Source organism: Salmo salar, chromosome ssa01 (assembly GCF_905237065.1).
Source record: "Salmo salar chromosome ssa01, Ssal_v3.1, whole genome shotgun sequence".
Taxonomy (NCBI): domain Eukaryota; kingdom Metazoa; phylum Chordata; class Actinopteri; order Salmoniformes; family Salmonidae; genus Salmo; species Salmo salar.
Window position 1 is genome coordinate 52,622,682 of NC_059442.1, and position 21,651 is coordinate 52,644,332.

Consider the following 21,651-nt stretch of genomic DNA (forward strand, 5'->3'; position numbering starts at 1 on the left):
CCTTTTCCTCTTTATATTCACCACCAGAAAATATCAAACACGCTTTTTTTTCCAGAGATCAAGACTATACTGTGAACAGGCGTAACAGAATAGCCTCATGTCTCGCTCCACTTTCTGTTCTCACCTCTTGCATATGAAATGGGACGTAGTTGCAGGCTGCAACTATGGTATTAGGAACCATTTGGTGGTGGCTTGTGGTTACAACAATCATGTTCAAAAGGGCAAGCCATTGGATGTCAGTTTGGTCATTCTTGTCACACAGTCAGTCATTCGCATACCCGGGCGACCCATAGGGAAGATAACAGTAACAGGGAAAAAAATTCAATAGGGCCTACTGAGGTTCAATGCAAAGTTCAGATTTACTGCTCAATCAAAATTAAATTTGGATAAAAGTAAGCATGCGGAATCTTCCTCTAAGCAAGAGACACATTTTTTTTTAATTATTCCAAAATTGTAATAAGCAAGCCTACGTGGGTAATATTCATTTCAACTGAAACTTCTCACAAAGCTTTAACACCACAAGTGTCTTTTAATATTATTTTAATATTTTAATATTCACTACTTACATGTTAATATATTAAGGGGTTTTAAGAGGCAGTGAATTTAAAGAGACATCTGTTATGTTATTTTAGGCTGGCGTGTTATCAAGGTATTTGGCTGCGGACGGAGGAGGATGGGCATGTGGCACTACTGTAAATTCCACTCTGACACCCCAGCCACATTCACATACTTCTCATTTAACCAGATATAATGATTGAGCAAGTCAATTTGGCTTTGCAATGCAAGGTGAGCATGTAACCTTGGCTCACTAAGATATTGAATGTGTTTACATGCACACTAACAAATTAAGCGGAGCCAGTTCAGAAAGGCAACCTGAGTGCCCCGCCTCGGGCTGACGCACCAGCTGAGATGGCATCAATTAGAGGCTAGTATCAATCACGCCAACCTTATTTGACGGCCTATTTAAGCTGACCGGATCTGCTCACTCACTGCTACTGCTAATATGTGCTGGCTTCTTGCTCCCACCACAACCCCAGCCTCCACCTGTTAGGTTCTGTGTTCCTGTCGGGAGATGGCTGGCTGCAAGTAGGACCTTCAACAGGTACTCGTCTCTATTGCGTAAGTGGAGGTATTTCACCTAAATACAGAGAAATTCATGTTTGTTCTATGTCAAAACCCATTATTTCTCCCCAGTAGGATTCAATAGCGAGTCAGGACCAAAAGATAGAGAGAATGTGGGCTATCAAGGGCGGATCACTCTAACAAGGGTAAAACACCTGGTTTCCTGAGCAATCTTTTAAATTATTGGGACATGTAACAGCTTATAAATCGGTGTTCCAGCGGTGTATTTGATCTGCGCATGTGCAGGCTCCAGTAGCGCAAGACTCCCTCTTATGCACGAATGAAGTGAGTTTCGGAAAAACTTAAAAAGTACGCATCTTAGAAATAGTTCACATACAAGGTTTGTATGTCTGTACTCAATCAAATAGTCTTTGCAAAAATAACATGGTCACTGTGGCAGAGCGTTTATTTTGATTGACGATTTCCTGTGTTTATCAAAAGTCCCATCAGTAGCCTTATTTCAGATGTGTCCACGTGAACAGGCTTATTAGGGAAATCGTTCTTGCAAAGCATGTACACGTTTTAAATGAACTATTAAATTAAATGCATGCAACTGTGCTCACTGATCAAGTACAGGTGGGATAGTTAAGGTGGTGCAGCTGGCAAAGAGGAAACCAGCATTTGAGTATAAAATGCGTGGTGGATGCTTTGATAGAGATGATATTGCCTACGGCAATCATACCATATTAATATCAGTGAATAAGTGTATTGTTGTAGGAAATGTAAAAGGAGCTTGAGCCATTGAACATAAAATAGTACTAAGCCATTAACCGAAATGTCTGTTTTTCATTTTTGAAACAACTAACTGACCGACGTCCATTCAATTATTTAAAATCCATTTCATTCTGGGGTTTTTTCTGTGAGCTCGATGTGCAGTTTCTGTCGAGATAAATCAGATCAAGCCTGAACTGTGGGATGTAGTAGGGAGTTGTAGTTTCCAACAGGCCAATATTATAGATAGTTTAGAGCAGAAAACATGGTAATTAATTAAAATGACCATAATCCATTGCGCACCCGTCTGTGCAGCGTAGACATGGAGACAGAAGAGAGAACCATGATCGAGGGATAGAAAGCAGTTGCTTCGTGAGCCTGAAAACACATGATCTAAGTGATTGATAGGTGGTACTTAGCAGTCATAAAAAGTATGTCTTATTTCCTCAAATTGTAATTTTTGTCAGACAGCATAGGCAGAAGCTCTTTTTTTTTACCCCTTTATCTCATCGCTGCAACTCCCGTACAGACTCGGTTTACCCCCTGTATCTCAACTAAACATGTGAATTTCCCAGAGAGAGAGAGCGATGGGACTCACCCTCCTTCACTCTCAGCCTCCTCCTCAGAGCTTTGGCCTCCAGCTCTGGCCACTCCCCCTGCAACTTTCCTCCTGCGTGTGGGTGTAGTTCGGTTTGGTGGGCCTGCCCTTACGCGAGCCACAGCCCCCTCAGCCCGGCCGCTGCGTCCTCTCAGCTCATCCCTGACGTGGTCCTGCAGCTTTGGGATGGCACTCTTTAGGGCCCGCACCTCATCCTTCAGCTCTGACACACACTGGATCAGGGCTGCGAGACGATCTAGAACCTCAGCCTGACCCGGCATTTCCCTCACCACCATACTGGCTCCAGCCACCCGCTGGTCATTACTGCTGAGGTACAGTTTACTGTGCACACCATGTCCACTCGTTGGCACGGCCCTCCTACTGTTGTACAACACCACAGTGCCCAGGCCAGCCACTCCAGCCAACACACCCAGGACCAGAGCCTTGTTGTCTGACAGGGCCATCCTGCCGGCCTGGAGAGAAAGGGGAGAAATGAGAAAGACACATGAATAATGAATTTGTTTTGTTGTGCAGGGACAACTTCCGATTTTAAGAATCCTTTAGGCTACTTGAATATCCGGCAGCAGAGACATTAGGTTAACATGCATATCAGCAAAGGTCCAAGATCTGGGTACAGCAGAGTTGACTGAGCAAGGAGCTGAGTTAGCCAGCCCTCAGCTCTTGTAGTCTTTTACCTATGATGTATATGCCTAACACAATCCGCACCTCCATTCTAACCTAATTCCATTTCTACTAGTCTGTATCCAAATTGATTTGATAGCTTCTGTCACATGAGCAGGTATAATCTCTGTGCCTCTAAAATAATACCATCTAGGGTATTTGTCTAAGCTCTTAACTGTTTCTACTAACACTGGGGTGAGACCTACGGATAAATTGCCCTCAAGCCAATTAAGGTCACTGTTAATCAACAGACAGGTCATTGTTCAGGGCAGTATTGTAATAGGATTGGTCAGCTAGCTGTCAAATGTGGAGTGCCTCACTTGAAAGGTCAAGCAAGCTAGTTTGGGATATAAAAATGTAGCTACTGTAACTAGTAAGACACAAAACTTCTGCAACCATACAGTGACAGCAAAGATGAGTTTGAGAAAGTGACCTTCTTAGCTAGCTAGTAGCTAGCTGTCAAGCTACAGCTGGCGACCTCCTGGGGAGAAATAAGTCACTCTCCTGTAATGTCCTCGCATTCACCTCAGTGTTAGACTAGCTAGCTACGTTTGCACAAAGGGTTAACAGGATTAGCTCGCTAGCTAATACTCAAGCTAGTTTATCTTGTCACTTCGCGAGCCAGAATAATGTTAAAGAAAAAGGCATGCCATGGCATGGACAAAGTCACCTAGCTTGCCAACTAGTGCCAGACATGGGTGTTAACTATGTGGTGTCTACTAGCTATAAGCACACAGATAAAATAGCTAACTAAACATAAAAGCAGTGACTTTCATTAACCTCCTATTAAATAATATAAATCAAACAATTATATATAATTTTATCTCCAAAAAGTTTGAAATTGTGTCTGTCAGCGACCTTAATGCGGAAAAGTGATCAGTCTTTCTTCTACATCTCCCGTTTGAGAAGTTCTTCTTCTTGTGGGTTTTATGGCAGACTACTACCAAAAAGGTGTATTGCCGCCACCAACTGGACGGTTTAAAACCCCCCAAAAATACAATTCAATAATAAATCCATACATAATAGTGAAGCTTAATCCACCCTAATAAAATTGTACATTGCCAAAACAAACAAAACTCTCACTTCTTCCTTCTTTTAATTCTACATGTGTCCCTTCTCAGGCTCTAAGACCTGAGAAGGTGGTACGGCTTGCGCCAATACTCCATGTCAATCTTTCGCTGAGGACTCTTTCAGCCCCAGGAACCGCTCTGAGGGCATCCAACATGTCCCATATTCATTACTTTTATAACACATAATATGATTTTTTCCACAACTTGGACATCTCGGCTTCTCCCTTCTGCAAACACTTGATACATGACCAAAAGCTTCACAGTGATCACACTGCATTGGTCTTGGGGTAAATGCTCTGACTCCGTAGTTATACCCTAACTGCACTTGAGTAGGGAGAGACACCATTTAAAAGAACAAAACAGAGACTCTTCACTTTTTCACCAATCACCACACGATTCATCCGACGTGCTTCAATCACCCCAGAAATATTTTTAATCTCTTCAAAATCGACCACGAGACGCCAGATATAACCCCCTTGAGAGGTGCCCTGTTCCGAAGAGACACACACGACACTTCAAACTTATCAAATCGGTTCAGACACAACGCACGTTCCTTCTGATCCACAGAAGCACAAAAAATATAAACAAGGCCACCTCTCATGATCCTCACAGCCTTCACTTTACCCAGCACTCTCTCCACCAGTTTGGATAACTCAAATGGTTTCTTCAAGCTTTGTACTCTGCTCAGTTGCTCCTCATTAACAAACTGTACTCCTACTAGATATGAAGGGTCATTCTCATCACTGTACACTACTTTACTCCATTTTCTATTCTTTTGGACAATACTCCAATTCTCCTTGATTCTACCACCATTGTGTTCAGAATCCACTTCATCATCCGCTTCCGCCATCCTTCCAACATCACGTCTCCTATCGTTTGACAAGTTCTTCTTCTTCGTATTCGTTGGTATTATGGCCGTCGGAAAACAAATGTTATAGGTGAATGCTGCCACCTACAGTATTGGCTGTGTATTATCAGCCTACAATTCTGTAGTATGAATTCATTACACTTTGTGAAAAATTGCCCAACCAACTAACCCTGTGTAACATGTCTTGCATTTCATGTTGTATAATTACACAAAATCTGAATAGTTCCCATGCCTGATATTACTGTACCTTCCTTTTGTTGATGTAAGTTCCCTTTTTAATGTCACACTTCCTTCTCCCTGTGTACTGTATCCATGTGGAAGAGGTAGGTTACTGAAAAATGTCCCATGAAAATATGTTAAAACACAGATATTGAGTTTATATTGTCACTGATATTGTAATATTATGGTCTTCTACCAGTATATTGTGATATTTATGCTTTTCATGCATTTCTGAACTTTTCATCTGTTGATTTGTGAATGCTGTACATGCTAGCTACCTACTGTACTTTCTACTGTAGGCTACAGTACATGTTGTCATTGGGCTAGCATGGCTATTCATGTCCCCTGTTGTTAATTTGTACTTTACAGAGGAGTTGGTGCATAAGGGCAGCACAACATTTAATTTATGGATGTTTATTTCTATATCATTTATGTCATGTTTTTGTTTGTTATGATATTTTTACTATATTTTCTGTTAGTTTGCAAGCGCACATCATGTACTAACGGTACATAACGCCTGGCTGTAATTTATGAAAATTGGCTAGCCCGATAGGCTAAACATATATTACACAGTTGAAGTCGGAAGTTTACATGCACTTAGGTTGGAGTCATTAAAACTCGTTTTTTCAACCACTCCACAAATTTCTTGTTAACAAACTATAGTTTTGGCAAGTCGGTTAGGACATCTACTTTGTGCATGACAAGTAATTTTTCCAACAATTGTTTACAGACAGATTATTTCACTTATAATTCACTGTATCACAATTCCAGTGGGTCAGAAGTTTACATACACTAAGTCGACTGTGCCTTTAAACAGCTTGGAAAATTCCAGAAAATGATGTCATGGCTTTAGAAGCTTCTGATAGGCTAATTGACATCATTTGAGTCAATTGGAGGTGTACCTGTGGATGTATTTCAACACCTAACTTCAAACTCAGTGCCTCTTTGCGTGACATCATGGGAAAATCAAAAGAAAGCAGGCAAGACCTCAGAAAAAAATTGTAGACCTCCACAAGTCTGGTTCATCCTTGGGAGCAATTTCCAAACGCCTGAAGGTACCACGTTCCTCTGTACAAACAATAGTACGCAAGTATAAACACCATGGGACCACGCAGCTGTCATACCGCTCAGGAAGGAGATGCGTTCTGTCTTCTAGAGATGAACGTACTTTGGTGCGGAAAGTGCAAATCAATCCCAGAACAACAGCAAAGGACCTTGTGAAGATGCTGGAGAAAACAGGTACAAAAGTATCTATATCTACAGTACAACGAGTCCTATATCGACATAACCTGAAAGGCTGCTCAATAAGAAAGAAGCCACTGCTCCAAAACCGCCATAAAAAAGCCAGTCGACGGTTTGCAACTGGTCATGGGGACAAAGATCGTACTTTTTGGAGAAATGTCCTCTGGTCTGATGAAACTGTTTGGAGGAAAAAGGGGGAGGTTTGCAAGCCGAAGAACACCATCCCAACCGTGAAGCACGGGGGTGGCAGCATCATGTTGTGGGGGTGATTTGCTGCAGGAGGGACTGGTGCACTTCACAAAATAGATGGCATCATGAGGTAGGAAAATGATGGGGATATATTGAAGCAACATCCCAAGACATCAGTCAGGAAGTTAAAGCTTGATCGCAAATGGGTCTTCGAAATGGAAAATGACCCCAAGCATACTGCCAAAGTTGTGGCAAAATGGCTAAAGGACAACAAAGTCAAGGTATTGGAGTGGCCATCACAAAGCCCTGACCTCAATCCTATAGAAAACGTGTGGGCAGAACTGAAAAAGTGTGTGCGAGCACCTGACTCAGTTACACCAGCTTGTGGAAGGCTACCTGAAACGTTTGTCCCAAGTTAAAACTATTTAATGGCAACGCTACCAAATACTAATGGAGTGTATGTAAACTTCTGACCCACTGGGAATGTGATGAAAGAAATAAAAGCTGAAGTAAATCATTCTCTCTACTATTTTTGACATTTCACATTCTTAAAATAAAGTGGTGATCCTAACTGACCTGAGACAGGGTATTTTTACTAGCATTAAATGTTGGGAATTGTGAAACTGAGTTTAAATGTATTTGGCTAAGGTGTATGTAAACTTCTGACTTCAACTGTACATTTTATACTGTACATTGCACTATATTGTATGGTTATTTAATGAGATGATTGTTATTCTTATTTGCACCCTGTCTACTGTATCCATGTGGAAGAGAGGAGTTGGTGCGTAAGGACAGCACAGCATTTCATCAGAACACAATGCAGAGGCAATCTATACCGGTCACACCAGCACCCATTAAAACCTCACCACTATTCCACTACTTTGGCCCTATCTGATCCTACGCCAGGCCGGCAGCCTGGGAGGATGGGACACTATCGTTCAAAACATCTTGTAACTCTTCTGCAGTAAAATCTCATACACCCAAGTACTTCTCTGCAGCTGCCACCACTACATCTATCCTCAGTGATTTATTTCAGTTCCATTCTTGCGGTACATTTGACAACCATGGTCATGAACATAAAAAATAAAATAAAAAACATACTGAAGTTATTCCTATCACTCTCTACTGGCCTCGGCCTACTCACAGGAATCCTCTTAGGATCCCTCACCTTGGAGCCATCTTCCTCTACTACTTCGCTGCCTCAGTATACGACACCTTTTGCACTACTCTGATGCTGGCAACCTAAACCTGCCTTTCTCCCACAGGACACCTCTGATCCCCAGCACCATAGGTACCCCTACAGTTTACACAAACAACTTTTTCCACCGATACTACAGATTCTTTGTCTCATGTCCTCCTTCACACTTCTAACATCTAGGAATCTCCCTCCTACACACTGCTGCCACATGACCATAAGCTTGACACCTAAAACACCGTAATGGATTTGGGACAAAAGCTCTCACAGGATAACTGACACATCCTAACATGACTTTATCTGGTGAAGACTGCATCAAAACTCAATAGTACAGACAGTGTCTTCTCTGTTTCGACACGCTCTCTGCATCGCATCAAAAGGCGGGTGTCACAGACAACGGGAATCTTCAACTTTAGTTGATCCTCCTTTTTTTCCTGCCCGCCTTCTTACCGACCTCTATGGGTTCCTCTGACTCCATCTCCAAATCTAACAACCATTCAGGCATAGGCCTACTTGCCATCTTGTCCTCTAAAATAAGAACCTAAACAAATGCAATGGCAACTTCCTCTATTCTTCTTCTTTGGTTTTTAAATGGTGGCTGGCAACCAAATGGTGCATTACCGCCACCAACTGGACAGGCGTGTAAATCCATTACAGATTGTTAAACGAAAGTGGAACAGATTATTTTTTATTTTTTAATTACTACACAAAATGAATAAACACAATAATATATGTATTTCTAATATTCAAAAGTAAACAAAAACAAAACAAAAATGTTACTCATTCAATCGGATTCATAATGTCTATTCAGATCCCTACACAGACTTAGGATCCTGGGATGGGGGAACCTCTTCTTTCGGTATTCCCTGTAACATTTCAGCTGTAAAGTCCTGGAGATCCAGAAATATTTTCGCCGCCTTCACAATGATGCCTAGCGTCTTTGATTAGTTTGATTAGTGCAATTTATCGCTTGCAATTTATCCACCTTCTTCACTGCTAGTGTTTCTAGATCCTTCTCCTGAACGTCATTCATGCAAGCTTTGGGGCATCCACTACAAACTAATCTCCATTCGCTCCTTCAGCTATTTTCGCTGCCTCCACATATAATGGCCAAAAGTATATGGTCACCTGCTCATGGAGCATCTCATTCCAAAATCATGGCCATTCATTTGGAGTTGGTCCCCCCTTTGCTGCTATAACAGCCTCCCATTTTCTGGGAAGGCTTTCCACTAGATGTTGGAACACTGCTGCGGGGACTTGCTTCCATTCAGCCACAAGCGCATTAGTGATGTCGGGCACTGATGTTGGGCGATTAGGCCTGGCTCGCAGTCAATATTCCAATTCATCCCAAAGATGTTCGATGGGGTTGAGGTCAGGGCTCTGTGCAGGCCAGTCATGTTCTTCCACACCGATCTCGACAAACCATTTCTTTATGGACCTTGCTTTGTGCATGGGGGCATTGTCATGCTGAAACAGGAAAGAGCCTTCCCCAAACTGTTGCCACAAAGTTGGACGCACAGAATCGTCTAGAATGTAATTGTATGCTGCAACATTAAGATTTCCCTTTACCGGAACTAAGGGGCCTAGCCCTAACCATGAAAAACAGCCACAGATCATTATTTGTCCTCCACCAAACGTAACAGCTGGCACTATGCATTGGGGCAGGTAGCATTTCCTGGCATCCACCAAACCCAGATTTGTCCGTGGGACTGCCAGATGATGAAGCGTGACTCATCACTCCAGAGAACGTGAAAGGGTTTCCACTGCTCCAGAGTTAAATGACGGCGAGCTTTACACCATTCCAGCCGACTCTTGGCATTGCACATGGTGATCTTAGGCTTATCTGGGGCTGCTCGTCCATGGAAATCCATTACATGAAGCTCCCAACGAACAGTGCTTGTGCTGATTTTGCTTCCAGAGGCAGTTTGGAACTCGGTAGTGAGTGTTGCAACCAAGGACAGATGATTTTTATGCACTACGCGCTTCAGCGGTCCCGTTCTGTGAGCTTGCGTGGCCTATCACTTCGCGACTGAGGCGTAGTTGCTCCTAGATGTTTCCACTTCACATTAACAGCACTCACAGTTGAACGGGGCAGCTCTTAGCAGGTTTTATTATCTATTTACTTTATTTAATCTGATCAGTTGAACAATTCTCATTCTTAACAATGGGCTAAAATATAGGGTAATTACTGTGCTGGGCAGCAGGAACACTACTGTTATTCCTCAAATGTATTTTATCATTCCACTTCTTCCAGTTGTTGTTCCACTGGATATCATAAGGTGAATGCACCAATTTGTAAGTCGCTCTGGATAAGAGCGTGATTTAAATGATTTAAATGTAAATGTTAAATGTTCCCAATTTTGCCAGTGTAATCACATATTTGAAACCTGATATCCCTACTTGTGTCTTTAAACATGAATGATATGAGGCTATGTATTTTTGCAGCCATTCATGGACAGAATTGAATAAATAATATAAATAAGCATTGGATATTAATCAAATATACATTTTTACATTTTAGTATTGTGCACATGCTAGGCAGAGATTGTAGGGGGACTCACAACTCATGAAGGCCATAACCGTAGGAAGTAGTTTGGGGTTGGGGGTGCAGCTATATTGGTTAGCTAATACAGCACTATTAAAGGCCCAGTGCACTACTTTTGGTAATTTTATTTTTAAATTAAAAAAAAAAATCGGGGGGTGCTGCAGCACCCTCAGGAACCCCACTTCCTGCAGCTATGATAAAGGCATCATATTTTGTCTATGTAGAGTAAGATGGTGTCAAGGATCTTCAGGTAGTAGGAATAAGCCACCTAAATATTGATATTCATTAGAATTTTCTTGAAGGTTGGGTGATTTTGAGAAATTCATTGTTATAACGAGAACATTTTCAAACCCCAAACATAGATCAGGGGTGGCCAACCTTCCTGGAGAGCAAGCATGATTTTTTTCCATCCCTATTTTAAAGAAATAGTTCACACAAATTACAAAATGTTTGTACCTTTACCTTGAAAGCAGACTGTGGACAAGGAGACTGCAATCTATGATTTGGTTACCCTCTGCCATCAACCATCAATATAAAAAAAATCCTGTACAGAGCCTTGATGTAGTGGTAATACTCCCCAGCAAGTGTTGCATAAAACTTTCTACCTGAAAACAGGGATCAATACCTGCTTACAACCTTCCCACTGTTTCTAGCTTTTGCCTGTCTCCCTTGCTCATTTCATTACTGTCTGAATGAAGTGTCAAACCACCTAAAAAATATGTTTAAAGAAATATTAGCATCCAAAAAATGTTATCCCCCAAAATCTCAAAGTAGTACAGAAGTCGTCGAATTTTGAGTGTTCATTTAATGTTCAAAGCATCCTGAATACAGCTGACCTGTAGTTTTTATTATTTTTATTTTCCACCATGGTCATGGCCTAAGCCATGTCAAAAATACGTAGAATTGCAGGAAATTTGCTTTAAAACAGTAAACTTTTTCCCAGTCCCCCTTCTAGGGATTGTGCCAGGGGGCAATGAAATTCACATAGAAAATCTCACTCCAAGCTTTCTTCAAAAGTTGGCAGCCCTGCGCACACACACACACACACACACAGAGAAATCAGTAGCATGAACAGCCACATGATATTTAGCAACATTGATTGGGCTAAATCGTTTTTGGAATCTTTAAGTTTGTTTTCAGTGTATTAAACTAAGCATATATAGCCTTGATGATTTGATGATGTTTAAATGGTTAAGTTGAAATGGTGCTGGAATAGCGGAGGCAGTGCTCCTGTTGTCTTTGTCCTGACTTGCATTAACTCTGTGGTTCTAAATCAGTAGTTGTTTAGTAAACTATTGAAAACATTAACTTGCTTGACCACGCTGCAGGTGATATAACTGTTTGTTACATGCAATTTTTTCTTTGTGGACTTCACCGGTTTTGTGATGAAACGAACGTTTGTGTAGTTTAATTTATTCCACCACTGTTTGACTTATCTTTTTGTTGTCGCTTTCTTATTGTTTATCACGGTGGCATATGCACAAATGGGTTATAGAGCAAACAGCGGCATTATCACATAGGTTGTAATATGGCTTTTTTACTGGCTTGGCTTCCTTTGATTTTACCCAAGCACCGCTACTGGAAAGAATGCACACTCTAGAATGCCCTTCAAGCCAATCAGAAACGAGTATTTAACAATGCCATGGTATAATTAAGCAATAATGCACGAGGACGTGTGGTATATTGCCAATATACCACACCCCCTTATTATGCAAGACACAACGCGGAGTGCTTGGATACAGCCCTTAGCTGTGGTATATTGGCCATATACCACAAACCCCTGAGGCGCCTTACACGCTACCCAAACCGGACTCGTCGCATGCGCGAGAGTTGCAAAATAAATGTACACATACATGTTATTCAATCATTGCACCCACACTAAGCGCTAAAATATAAGTTGCTTCTATTTGTGACGCCGAACGCGATGCAAGTCCTGCCTCTCCCATCTCCTCATTGGCTTTTAGAAGCATATACCCACATGCCATCTCCTCATTGTTTATACCCACGTGGGTGATTGAAAGATGAACTGAGGTCGGCCTGTAAAATAACAACTCAACGTTTATATCCCAGGACAAATTAGCTAGCAACAGCAAGGTAGCTAAATAGGACAAATTAGCTAGCAACTGCAAGCTAGCTAACTAAATTGCCATAAATGTTTAATGCTTTTTGACCTGTCCCCAAATTAAAATAATTGGTTCAGAGTTTGTTTTGATATGTCAACCTGTGTGTCGTGATCGCGTTTGGTGTGGGGGGACAAAATCAATTTGCGCATGATGGCGGACGTGCGTTTGGCCATGGTGTTATTGGTATTATAAACGGGTTAGAAACCTAATTAGAACAGTAAAAATCTGTGTGGTTCAGCCAATCAGGGCTCAAACCACCCAGTTTAAAATGATAAATATGGTTAATGAATTAATGGAATTCTGAGTGCTTTCCATGGAGAATTATTAGGTTTCACGTTCATTCTTGGGCTAGCTACGCTACTGGCACTGACAAGATCGCATTTGTAAAATGATACATTGTTGCACAGGTCGTAGAAGCAGACAGGCAGCTTTATGCCTCGATCACACCGACAGTGTTATTGTGTTTTGGTACACCAGATGTACATATATTTCCAATGGAACGCTATGGAATTGTAGCAGAAGGTGAATGTTGAAATTTGTTGCTCACATAGCCAGATGATGCCGCGTACATTTTGCTGTCTGATTCTTTCGGTTAGAAGAGGTTTTAATGTTCGGACTGCAAAACATACTGAAATGTTAGGTAGGCATTATTACACTTAGTGTATTTTATAAGATCTCCTAGATCCATAATTCATACAGGGTTTAAGTTCAATGTTCTAATTAAATTAAATGCTTAATAATGACAAATAACACTGTCATAAATGACATTAAACATTTCCGTTCTTTCCTTACATTAATGTCACACGATCTGTGAAGACTCCAAATATTAACTCATGAATTATGGACAACATGTTTTTATTCAACTCGTGTTACATTGAATGTAGGCTACATGTTCTGCGTGTGATGATGTGAGTAAAATTGCCTGGCTGAGAGAGTGTAGGCTACCGGTAGTGATGTAGGCCTAGTGGAGGACTAACCCACCTTTTTCAGAAAAATGCATTGTTACTTTCAGAGTTAACCCACCTATTTTTTTTTTTACCACTACATCACTGGCTACCGGTAGCCCTATTTGAAGTTCATGGTCATACACATTGTAGCCTAGTCTAGTAAATGTACCTTATGTTTGAAGTTGACCATCACGTTTTACCCGAGACAATTTGAGCCGCATTTCAGGTAACCCGACTTTTCAGGCTACAAAAAAGGGAAAGGGGGATACCTAGTCAGTTGTCCAACTGAATGTATTCAACTATAATGTGTCTTCCGCATTTAACCCAACCCCCAGAATCAGAGGGGTGCGGGGGGCTGCCTAAAAGGTACATTTGTCAGCAAGACGCATCAATTAATGTAGGCCACTGCCTAATCAATGGCAATTGCTGAATGTCATTATGCACTCTGTCACGGCCCCTCCTCTGCAGTGCAGGGGCGGTTCCTCCTGCAGGCAGAGGAGGGTCGTTAGTGATTGGAGCCACCTGGGCTCAGGGTATTTAAACTGCTCTCTCTCTCCTCCTCCTCCTCCTCCAGGTATGATCCTGTTTTGTTTGTTCCTTTGTAGGTTTACTTAGTTTCCACTCAGTCATGTTCACACACACAGATTCATGCATCCATGCACTTTACATATACCCTACGTTTTTGGTTTATAATAAAGAACCTTTTTGATTGGCCTATAACCTGTTGTTTGTGTCCCCTCATTTTTGCCACAGGCTATGAGCCGGCCTGGTGTTTTGTAACAGATGTCTATTTCGATTTATTCAAAGGCGCAAGTAAGTATAGGCCGACGTGCAGTTTGGATGCTGGGATAATTTTGGAGTGGACAAACATGCACAGGTAGCTTACTTTTTAAAGTGATTTGTTTGACAATCAGATTAAAATATCATGATTGGTTATGTTCATGCCACATTATGTCACGTTCGTTGGAATGATCGGACCAAAGCGCAGCATGAGTAGCGTTCCACATAATTTATTAATAGTGAAACTTAAGCAAAGACAAAACAAATAATGAATAAACGAACCGTGACAACAATGCAGTGCTAACAGGCAACTAAACATAAATAATATCCCATAACCCACAAGTGGAAAACAAGCTACTTAAGTATGATCCCCAATTAGAGACAACGATTACCAGCTGCCTCTAATTGGGAATAATACACAATCACCAACATAGAAAAACAAACCTAGAACCCCACATAGAAATAATAAACTAGACTAGCCCCCCAGACCGAGGAGATGTACTGGAGACCAGGAGCGCTGAGCCAGCACAATCCGTCCTGGCTGGATGCTCACTTTCGCACAGCAAGTGCGAGGAGCTGGCACAGAACGCACCGGGCTGTGGATGCGCACTGGAGACACATTGCATATCTCCACAAAACATGGTGCCTGACTAGTCCCACGCTCCTCACGGCGACTGTCTTGCTCCATACACCAAACCATCCACTCTACCTCATCACTCCCCTCAACTATCTCGCAATACTTCTCGCTCAGTCTCTCCCAATATTCCTCTTCGCTCTCCGACTCGCCCCTCGGCCTCGCCGACCACTCCATGCGCCCCCCACCAAAAGAAATATTTTGAGGTTGCTTCTTGGGCTTGTGTCATGGCCGCGAACCCTGTCGTCGTCGCTGTCCTTCCTTCACCGCTTGCGTCTCCCGCCATGGAAGGCGATCCTGTCCTGCCAGGATTTCTTCCCAAGTCCAGGATCCCTTCCCATCCAGAATCTCTTCCCAAGTCCAGGATACTTCCTCCTCATGGGCATGCTGCTTGGTCCTGGTTTGATGGGATATTCTGTCACGCTCGTTGCAATGATCAATGTCGGACCAAGGCGCAGCGAATGTCGAGTTCCACATTATTTATTAGAAAGTGAAACCAGCTGCCTCTAATTGGGAATCATACACAATCACAACATAGAAAAACAAACCTCGAACCCCACATAGAAATAATAAACTACACTAGCCCCCCAGTCATGCCCTGACCTACTTACTCTACCATAGAAAATAAAAGCTTTCTATGGTCAGGACGTGACACATTATTAAAAGGTAATTCATTTTTACAGTTTAAATTAGGCTACGTCTTTCTCATTAGAGACCCCCAAATGTCATGGTGTAATTCACACTCTGGGTCTATCGATTGCACACACATGAAATTGATGTTAATTTCATGTGTGTGCAATCGATAGACCCAGAGTCTATCGATTGCACACAGGAATCGATAGGAATCTAGGAATCTAGCTTCTCTGTAAGACTTTTCTGTAATTTCAACAGTAAAACACAGTAGGATGCATAGTATAATACCATAAATGTGTTTTAGAGCATTCCTTCTGTAGATTGCACTGCAATATGGGTAACATGCTGAACAACACTGTTATAAACTGTAATTTAGAAGCCTCCTTTAAATATTACTCAAACTGCATTTCTTTACAGTAATAGCTTATGCCTACTGCAAATTCAAATAGTTTCAGGTGCCAACCTCATGCTGTCTGGTGAGACACATGAAGCTCAGACTATTTTAGTAAATATCTTCTTAAAGCGGGTGTGAAGTGGAAGAATATTTTCAGCAGTTGCTGTGTAGGTACCTTGCCTTGTTTATACATTTGCAAAAATGTCTAAAAAACTATTTTCGCTTTGTCATTATGCGGTATTGTGTGTAGATTGTTGATCATTTTGTATTTATTTAATCGATCTTAGAATAAGGCTTTAACATAACCAAATGTGGAAAAAGTCAAGGAATACTTTCCGAAGGCACTGTATGTTGGTATTGAAGAGCAAGGGGCGTTATCTGAAAGCATTTTATCATGCTATATAGTGTGTGGCATTAAAATACTTTTTAATGTCTTTCGACCAGTATGATTGCAGCAGGTTATGTCCATCTACTCAGCCCTTAAAATACACACAACTTGAAACTTGCCGTATACTCTATGCATAGATAGCCATTGATGCATTTAGAGTAGGTTGTAAATGTTTTTTGTTATGTTGCACTGCAGCCTTCTAGTTAAATTACCACACAACTTACTAGCTAGCTTATTAGCCTTGTAGCAAACAGAGCATGGTGCTGGAGCTATTAGTTAAGAGGATACAATCAACTCATCTATCTACTATTTTTTACAGTAAAAAACGAGTTGCTAGCTAGTTAGCTATATATATATAGCCACAGAATTAGCAGCTAGCTTGTTAGCTTGTAGCACCTTGACAATCTGTTTCCCCCTTTTCCCCCGAACTGCCAGTACATGTTGAATGGTCGTTGCAACGGTAACTATGGGGCGGAGTTATGGGAGAGAATCATCAAATCAGCTTCCAAAATGTTTGTTTGTGATGCAGATTGGCACGACTGTCAGTCAGAAATCAGTGTTGCCAACTTAGTGACTTCGTCGCTATATTTAGCGAGTATTCAGACCCCTCTAGTGACACATTTTCAAAAAAGCGACTAGCGACAAATCTAGCGACTTTTTCTGGTGTTATTGGAGACTGACATGAAAGCACGTATCGTTCTTACTCTTCTCAACAAGCAACGGGTGCTGCTGTGGGCCCCACCCCCATCCCAAAGCACTCACAGGCGGCCCAGTCCTCACGCAGCAGTCCCTCCCAGCTGCAGTCAGAGCAGGAGATGTTCACCCCTCCGCGACCAGACTGCAAATGAATCGCGCATGCGGGAAGCCGCTGCTGGATGATCCCGCCCTGGCTTACATTCAGGGCGGGATGTAAATGTAAAATGTTCTTTGTCTAAAATAAATCGCTGCACAAAAATAAATCACAGCCTCAGTCACTTACTCACCTTGTCCACTGTGTGTGTGCCTCTCTGTGACATAAGCTAAACATCTAGCTGGCTAGCTCATCATGTCTCAGTCTAAACTGTACACTCAAATATACAGAAAGGAGTGGGAATCAAACCTTGAATTCAAAGGCTGGTTGAAGCCGTTTATTGGAGATGATACACGGGCATACTGCCTGTATTGTAAGGCTGATTTCAACGCCAAACTTAGTGATGTAAAAAAACACATGACAACTAAAAAACATACTAGAAAGGCAAAGCCTTATAACAGTTCCATCCAAAACAAGCTACCATTTATGGTTAAAAAAATGTACTCTGCAAAAAAGGCTGAGGCCACCATGGCATTAGCTATCGCTGAACACTGTTCCATGCTGGCATGTGATCACATTGGAGAAGCATGTAGAGCTGCTTTCTCAGACTCCACTGCTGCTACCCACTTCAAAATGCACAGGACAAAGTACACAGAAATGATTAATGGTGTTCTAGCACCATACTTTCTGAAAAAGTTGGTCGCAGATGTGGGTGACCAGCGTTTCAGTTTCCTCCTCGATGAGTCCACGGATGTAAGTGTTTCTAAGTACCTGGGGGTTGTGATAAGGTACTTTAGTGACACCAAGCAGACAATTGTTTCAACATTTCTGGGGCTTGTTGAGCTGGAGGGAGGAGATGCCAAATCTATAGCCCGTGCTGTTGTGGGTTTCCTCGAAGTGTTGTCTTAAAAAAGAGAAACTCCTGGGGATAGGGACTGACAATGCCTCTGTTATGATGGGGATTAACAATGGGGTCCATAAAGCGCTGAAGGAGGAGTATAGCCTCAAATATCTGGTTCTTTTTCGCTGTGTGTGCCACTCTCTGCAGCTTGCTCATTTGTCGTTCTAAACATATTTAGGGTGTTTTTTACTCCCTTTTTATCTCTCCCACAACGTTATTCCTCTCTCCTACAGCGTCCATCACAATTACATGCACATGGCCTATTATTATGCAAATTAGGTGATAACTTCATTTAGCAACTTCTAGCGACTTTTAGGACAGCCAATAGCGACTTTCCTTACTGAGGAGTTGGCAACACTGGTCAGAATCGGTAGGCAGTCAGATCCGGCACTGACACCGGCTCCACAAGTTATCTCTCTGTGCAACAATCAAAACATTCCATCTTATCAGGAGAGGTAGATACAACGTCTAAACATTCCGACATCAACACCAGTGACTGTGTGTCAGCGTTACCGATAAAGGTAGGGGTGATATGGGCAAGCAGTTGATTCCTTTGGATCAGGGATGGGCAACCCCCCCCCCCTTTTCAAGGCCCTCATATAAATAAAATAATAAATGCAGTCTGGGTCTCAACTTACTATTGCAAGATAAAAAAGTATAATACACAATGTGCAACTTTGAAATTATGTTGTGCATTAGTAGTTTTGCCTTGTTACTGTATGTCAGTCACTGATAGTCACTCAATTAGTCCATGTCAACTAAAATCTTTTAGTTTGGTAAATTAGTCTAGCAGCCAGCTATCTAAACCTTAAGTAGGCCTAATCATGGTTGAATTACCAACTGGGGGTAATATCATATTTAAAACTGCAAACATTTCTCTCCACCCTATGGCAAAAAATGTAGAATTGCAGGAAATTTGCTGTAGAACTGCAAATTTGCCTCTCCGCCCCATGGCAAAATGAGTAGAATTACATGAAATTAGTTATACATTTGAAAATCTTCTCTCTGCTCCATGGTATAATGTGAAGAATTGCAGCAAACGTGCTTTAAAACGGCAACATTTTCTCTATGCCCCATGGCAAAATGTGTAGAATTGCACAAAGTTAACAAAAAATTATGTTTCTCTGCTGTCAAGAGGGGGTCAGTAAAATGTTTTTAGTTTGAGGTTTAAATCAAGAAGTTTGTTTTATTCGTTCTTCAAGAGTGCTTTGATGGGAAACATAAGCCCCACTAATAATTTTTCTCCATTATTTGTTTACTGAGTGGTGGCCATCATCCTCTTTGATTTTCCTACTACTCTCAGTTTGGTTGGTTGGATGGTGTCTAATGACTGTGAGGTGTGGACGGAATCTAAAACTTAATCCAATGAAATATGACATAAACAAAAGCATTCTGTCAAGGGTTAATTAAGGGCCGTAGCTGTAGCATTATATATTACGGCGCAAAAATGTTAATGACACAGTAATTAAGTTAAATTAGTGTACACACATACAGTGACTATACATTACGTGTAAGTAACAATTAGTAAATACAATACTTGTTATATTGTACTTACAGGAATAAATACACTGTAATAATAGCACTGTAATATTAAAGTGTTGCCAAAAACATCTAGCTCAAAGCAACTAAATGAAAACTTTAGTGCTCACCATTCTCCATGCTTTGTATTTTAACAGCATCCTTCAAGAATTTCCGCTGACCGCCTTGAAACTTCATTCATCCCGACATTTGTTTTAATTATTTGTGTTTTATTGTTGTGTTGTAATTGCCAATGTGGACATATTTTATGGCAGAAATCTCTGAAAATTCCAAAGACAAATCTGAGAAAGGTGCTCCTTTTAAAACTCACAGTTATACTAAATGTTAATAATTGATTTCCCTTTCACAATTTTGGCCAAAGGTTAGAGATCACTAAACTATTCCTCTACACAAAAAGTGATGTTAGTCAAACAAACCAATTTAGACAAGGGTCCTTTAGTGTTATCCCCCTAGTGTGGGGGGGTAGTGTTATCTCCCTCCCTCCATGCTTTTCTTGTACCTTTCCTTGCAGTTTTTTACTAGCAATGCAAACATTTCTCTCCATCTTGTGGCAAAATGAGTAGAATTACACTAAATTAGTTATACAATTTCAAAATCTTCTCTCCGCCCCCAAGCCAAAATGTGTAGAATTGTAGTGGGCTAAAATGCTTTGCTACTGCGGCCCCTTATGATGTGTTCCGATTTTTTTGTGGATCCCACCCCCAACAAAGTTGCCCATCCCTGCTTTGGATGTGTTATAGCCGGTTAGCCATATTGTATACAGTAGAACACAAAAAAACATACAGTGTGCTTTACTTTTTTTGTTAGAGCTAAAGGAAAATATATCCTATTTTTGTTGCACCATATCCTGGGAACTTTTAATATAGACTGTATGCGTCAGAAACAACCCTGCTTGAGGCTTGGGCAGTGGCTATATTCAAATGGTAAAGAAGTCACTACAGAATGATTATGGCATTTGCAGTGAAACAGAGTAACTAACTGAAAACCCTACTAGCTGAACAAATGTTATTGATCTGCCCTAAGGCCAACAGATAGCGATATTGAGTCGTTTCATTTTAACGTCCGAAGGGAATGTATGCAGCTGACACTCATATCCCCCGTGGACCAATTCATACGTAAGACATTTTCCATTCAGGCTGCAAAGGTGTCGATTTCCTACTTAAATCGATTTAATGGTCTTCTGACCGGGCACATCGCGCACCGCTCCCGAGCATACTACTCGCCAATGTCCAGTCTCTTGACAACAAGGTAGACGAAATCCGAGCAAGAGTTGCCTTCCAGAGAGACATCAGAGACTGTAACGTTCTTTGTTTCACAGAAACATGGCTCACTCGAGACACGCTATCGGAGTCGGTACACATCGCGCCGACAGAAACAAGCATCTCTCTGGTAAGAAGAAGGACAGGGGTGTATGCCTTATGATTAACGAGAAATGGTGTGATCATAACAACATACAGGAACTCAAGTCCTTTTGTTCACCTGACTTAGAATTCCTCACAATCAAATGCCGACTGCATTATCTACCAAGAGAATTCTCTTCGATCATAATCACAGTGATGTATATTCCCCCCAAAGCAGTCACATCGACGGCCCTGAAAGAACTTAATTCGACTCTATGTAAACTGGAAACCACATATCCTGAGGCTGCATTTATTGTAGCTGGGGATTTTAACGAGGCTAATCTGGAACAAGGCTCCCTAAATTCTATCAGCATATTGATTGTGCGACCCGGGCTGGCAAAACCCTAGATCATTGTTATTCTAACTTCCGCAGCGCATATAAGGCCCTCCCTCACCCTCCTATCGGAAAAGCTGATCACGACCCCATTTTGTTGCTCCCAGCCTATAGACAGAAACTAAAACAGGAAGCACCCGCACTCAGGTCTGTTCAACTCTGTTCCGACCAATCGGATTCCACTCTTCAAGATTGCTTTGATCACGTGGACTGGGATATGTAACGCATAGCGTCGAACAACAACATTGATGAATACTCTGATTCGGTGAGCGAGTTTATTAGCAAGTGCATCGGTGATGTTGTACCCACAGCGTCTATTAAAACATTCCCCAACCAGAAACCGTGGAT

General features: G+C 41.6%; 1 protein-coding gene across 3 annotated transcripts in view; it reads right to left on the minus strand.

Annotated features, from left to right (window-relative positions):
• LOC106604820 (regulator of microtubule dynamics protein 2) overlaps positions 1–19,884 on the minus strand; it is a 94,167-nt gene extending 74,283 nt beyond the window's left edge. For 2 of the 3 annotated variants that reach the window (XM_014199876.2, XM_014199869.2), the window contains exons 1-2: positions 19,680–19,884; positions 2,432–2,904 (exon numbers count right to left, since the gene is read on the minus strand). In XM_014199876.2, coding sequence (XP_014055351.2) covers positions 2,432–2,904; positions 19,680–19,709 — 503 coding nt within the window. In that variant the 5' untranslated portion in view covers positions 19,710–19,884. Of the gene's footprint in view, positions 1–2,431; positions 2,905–3,970; positions 4,028–19,679 lie in introns of those variants that run through there. The other variant, XM_045719478.1, reaches the window with a different exon arrangement.
• Between the last annotated feature and the right edge of the window lie 1,767 nt (positions 19,885–21,651).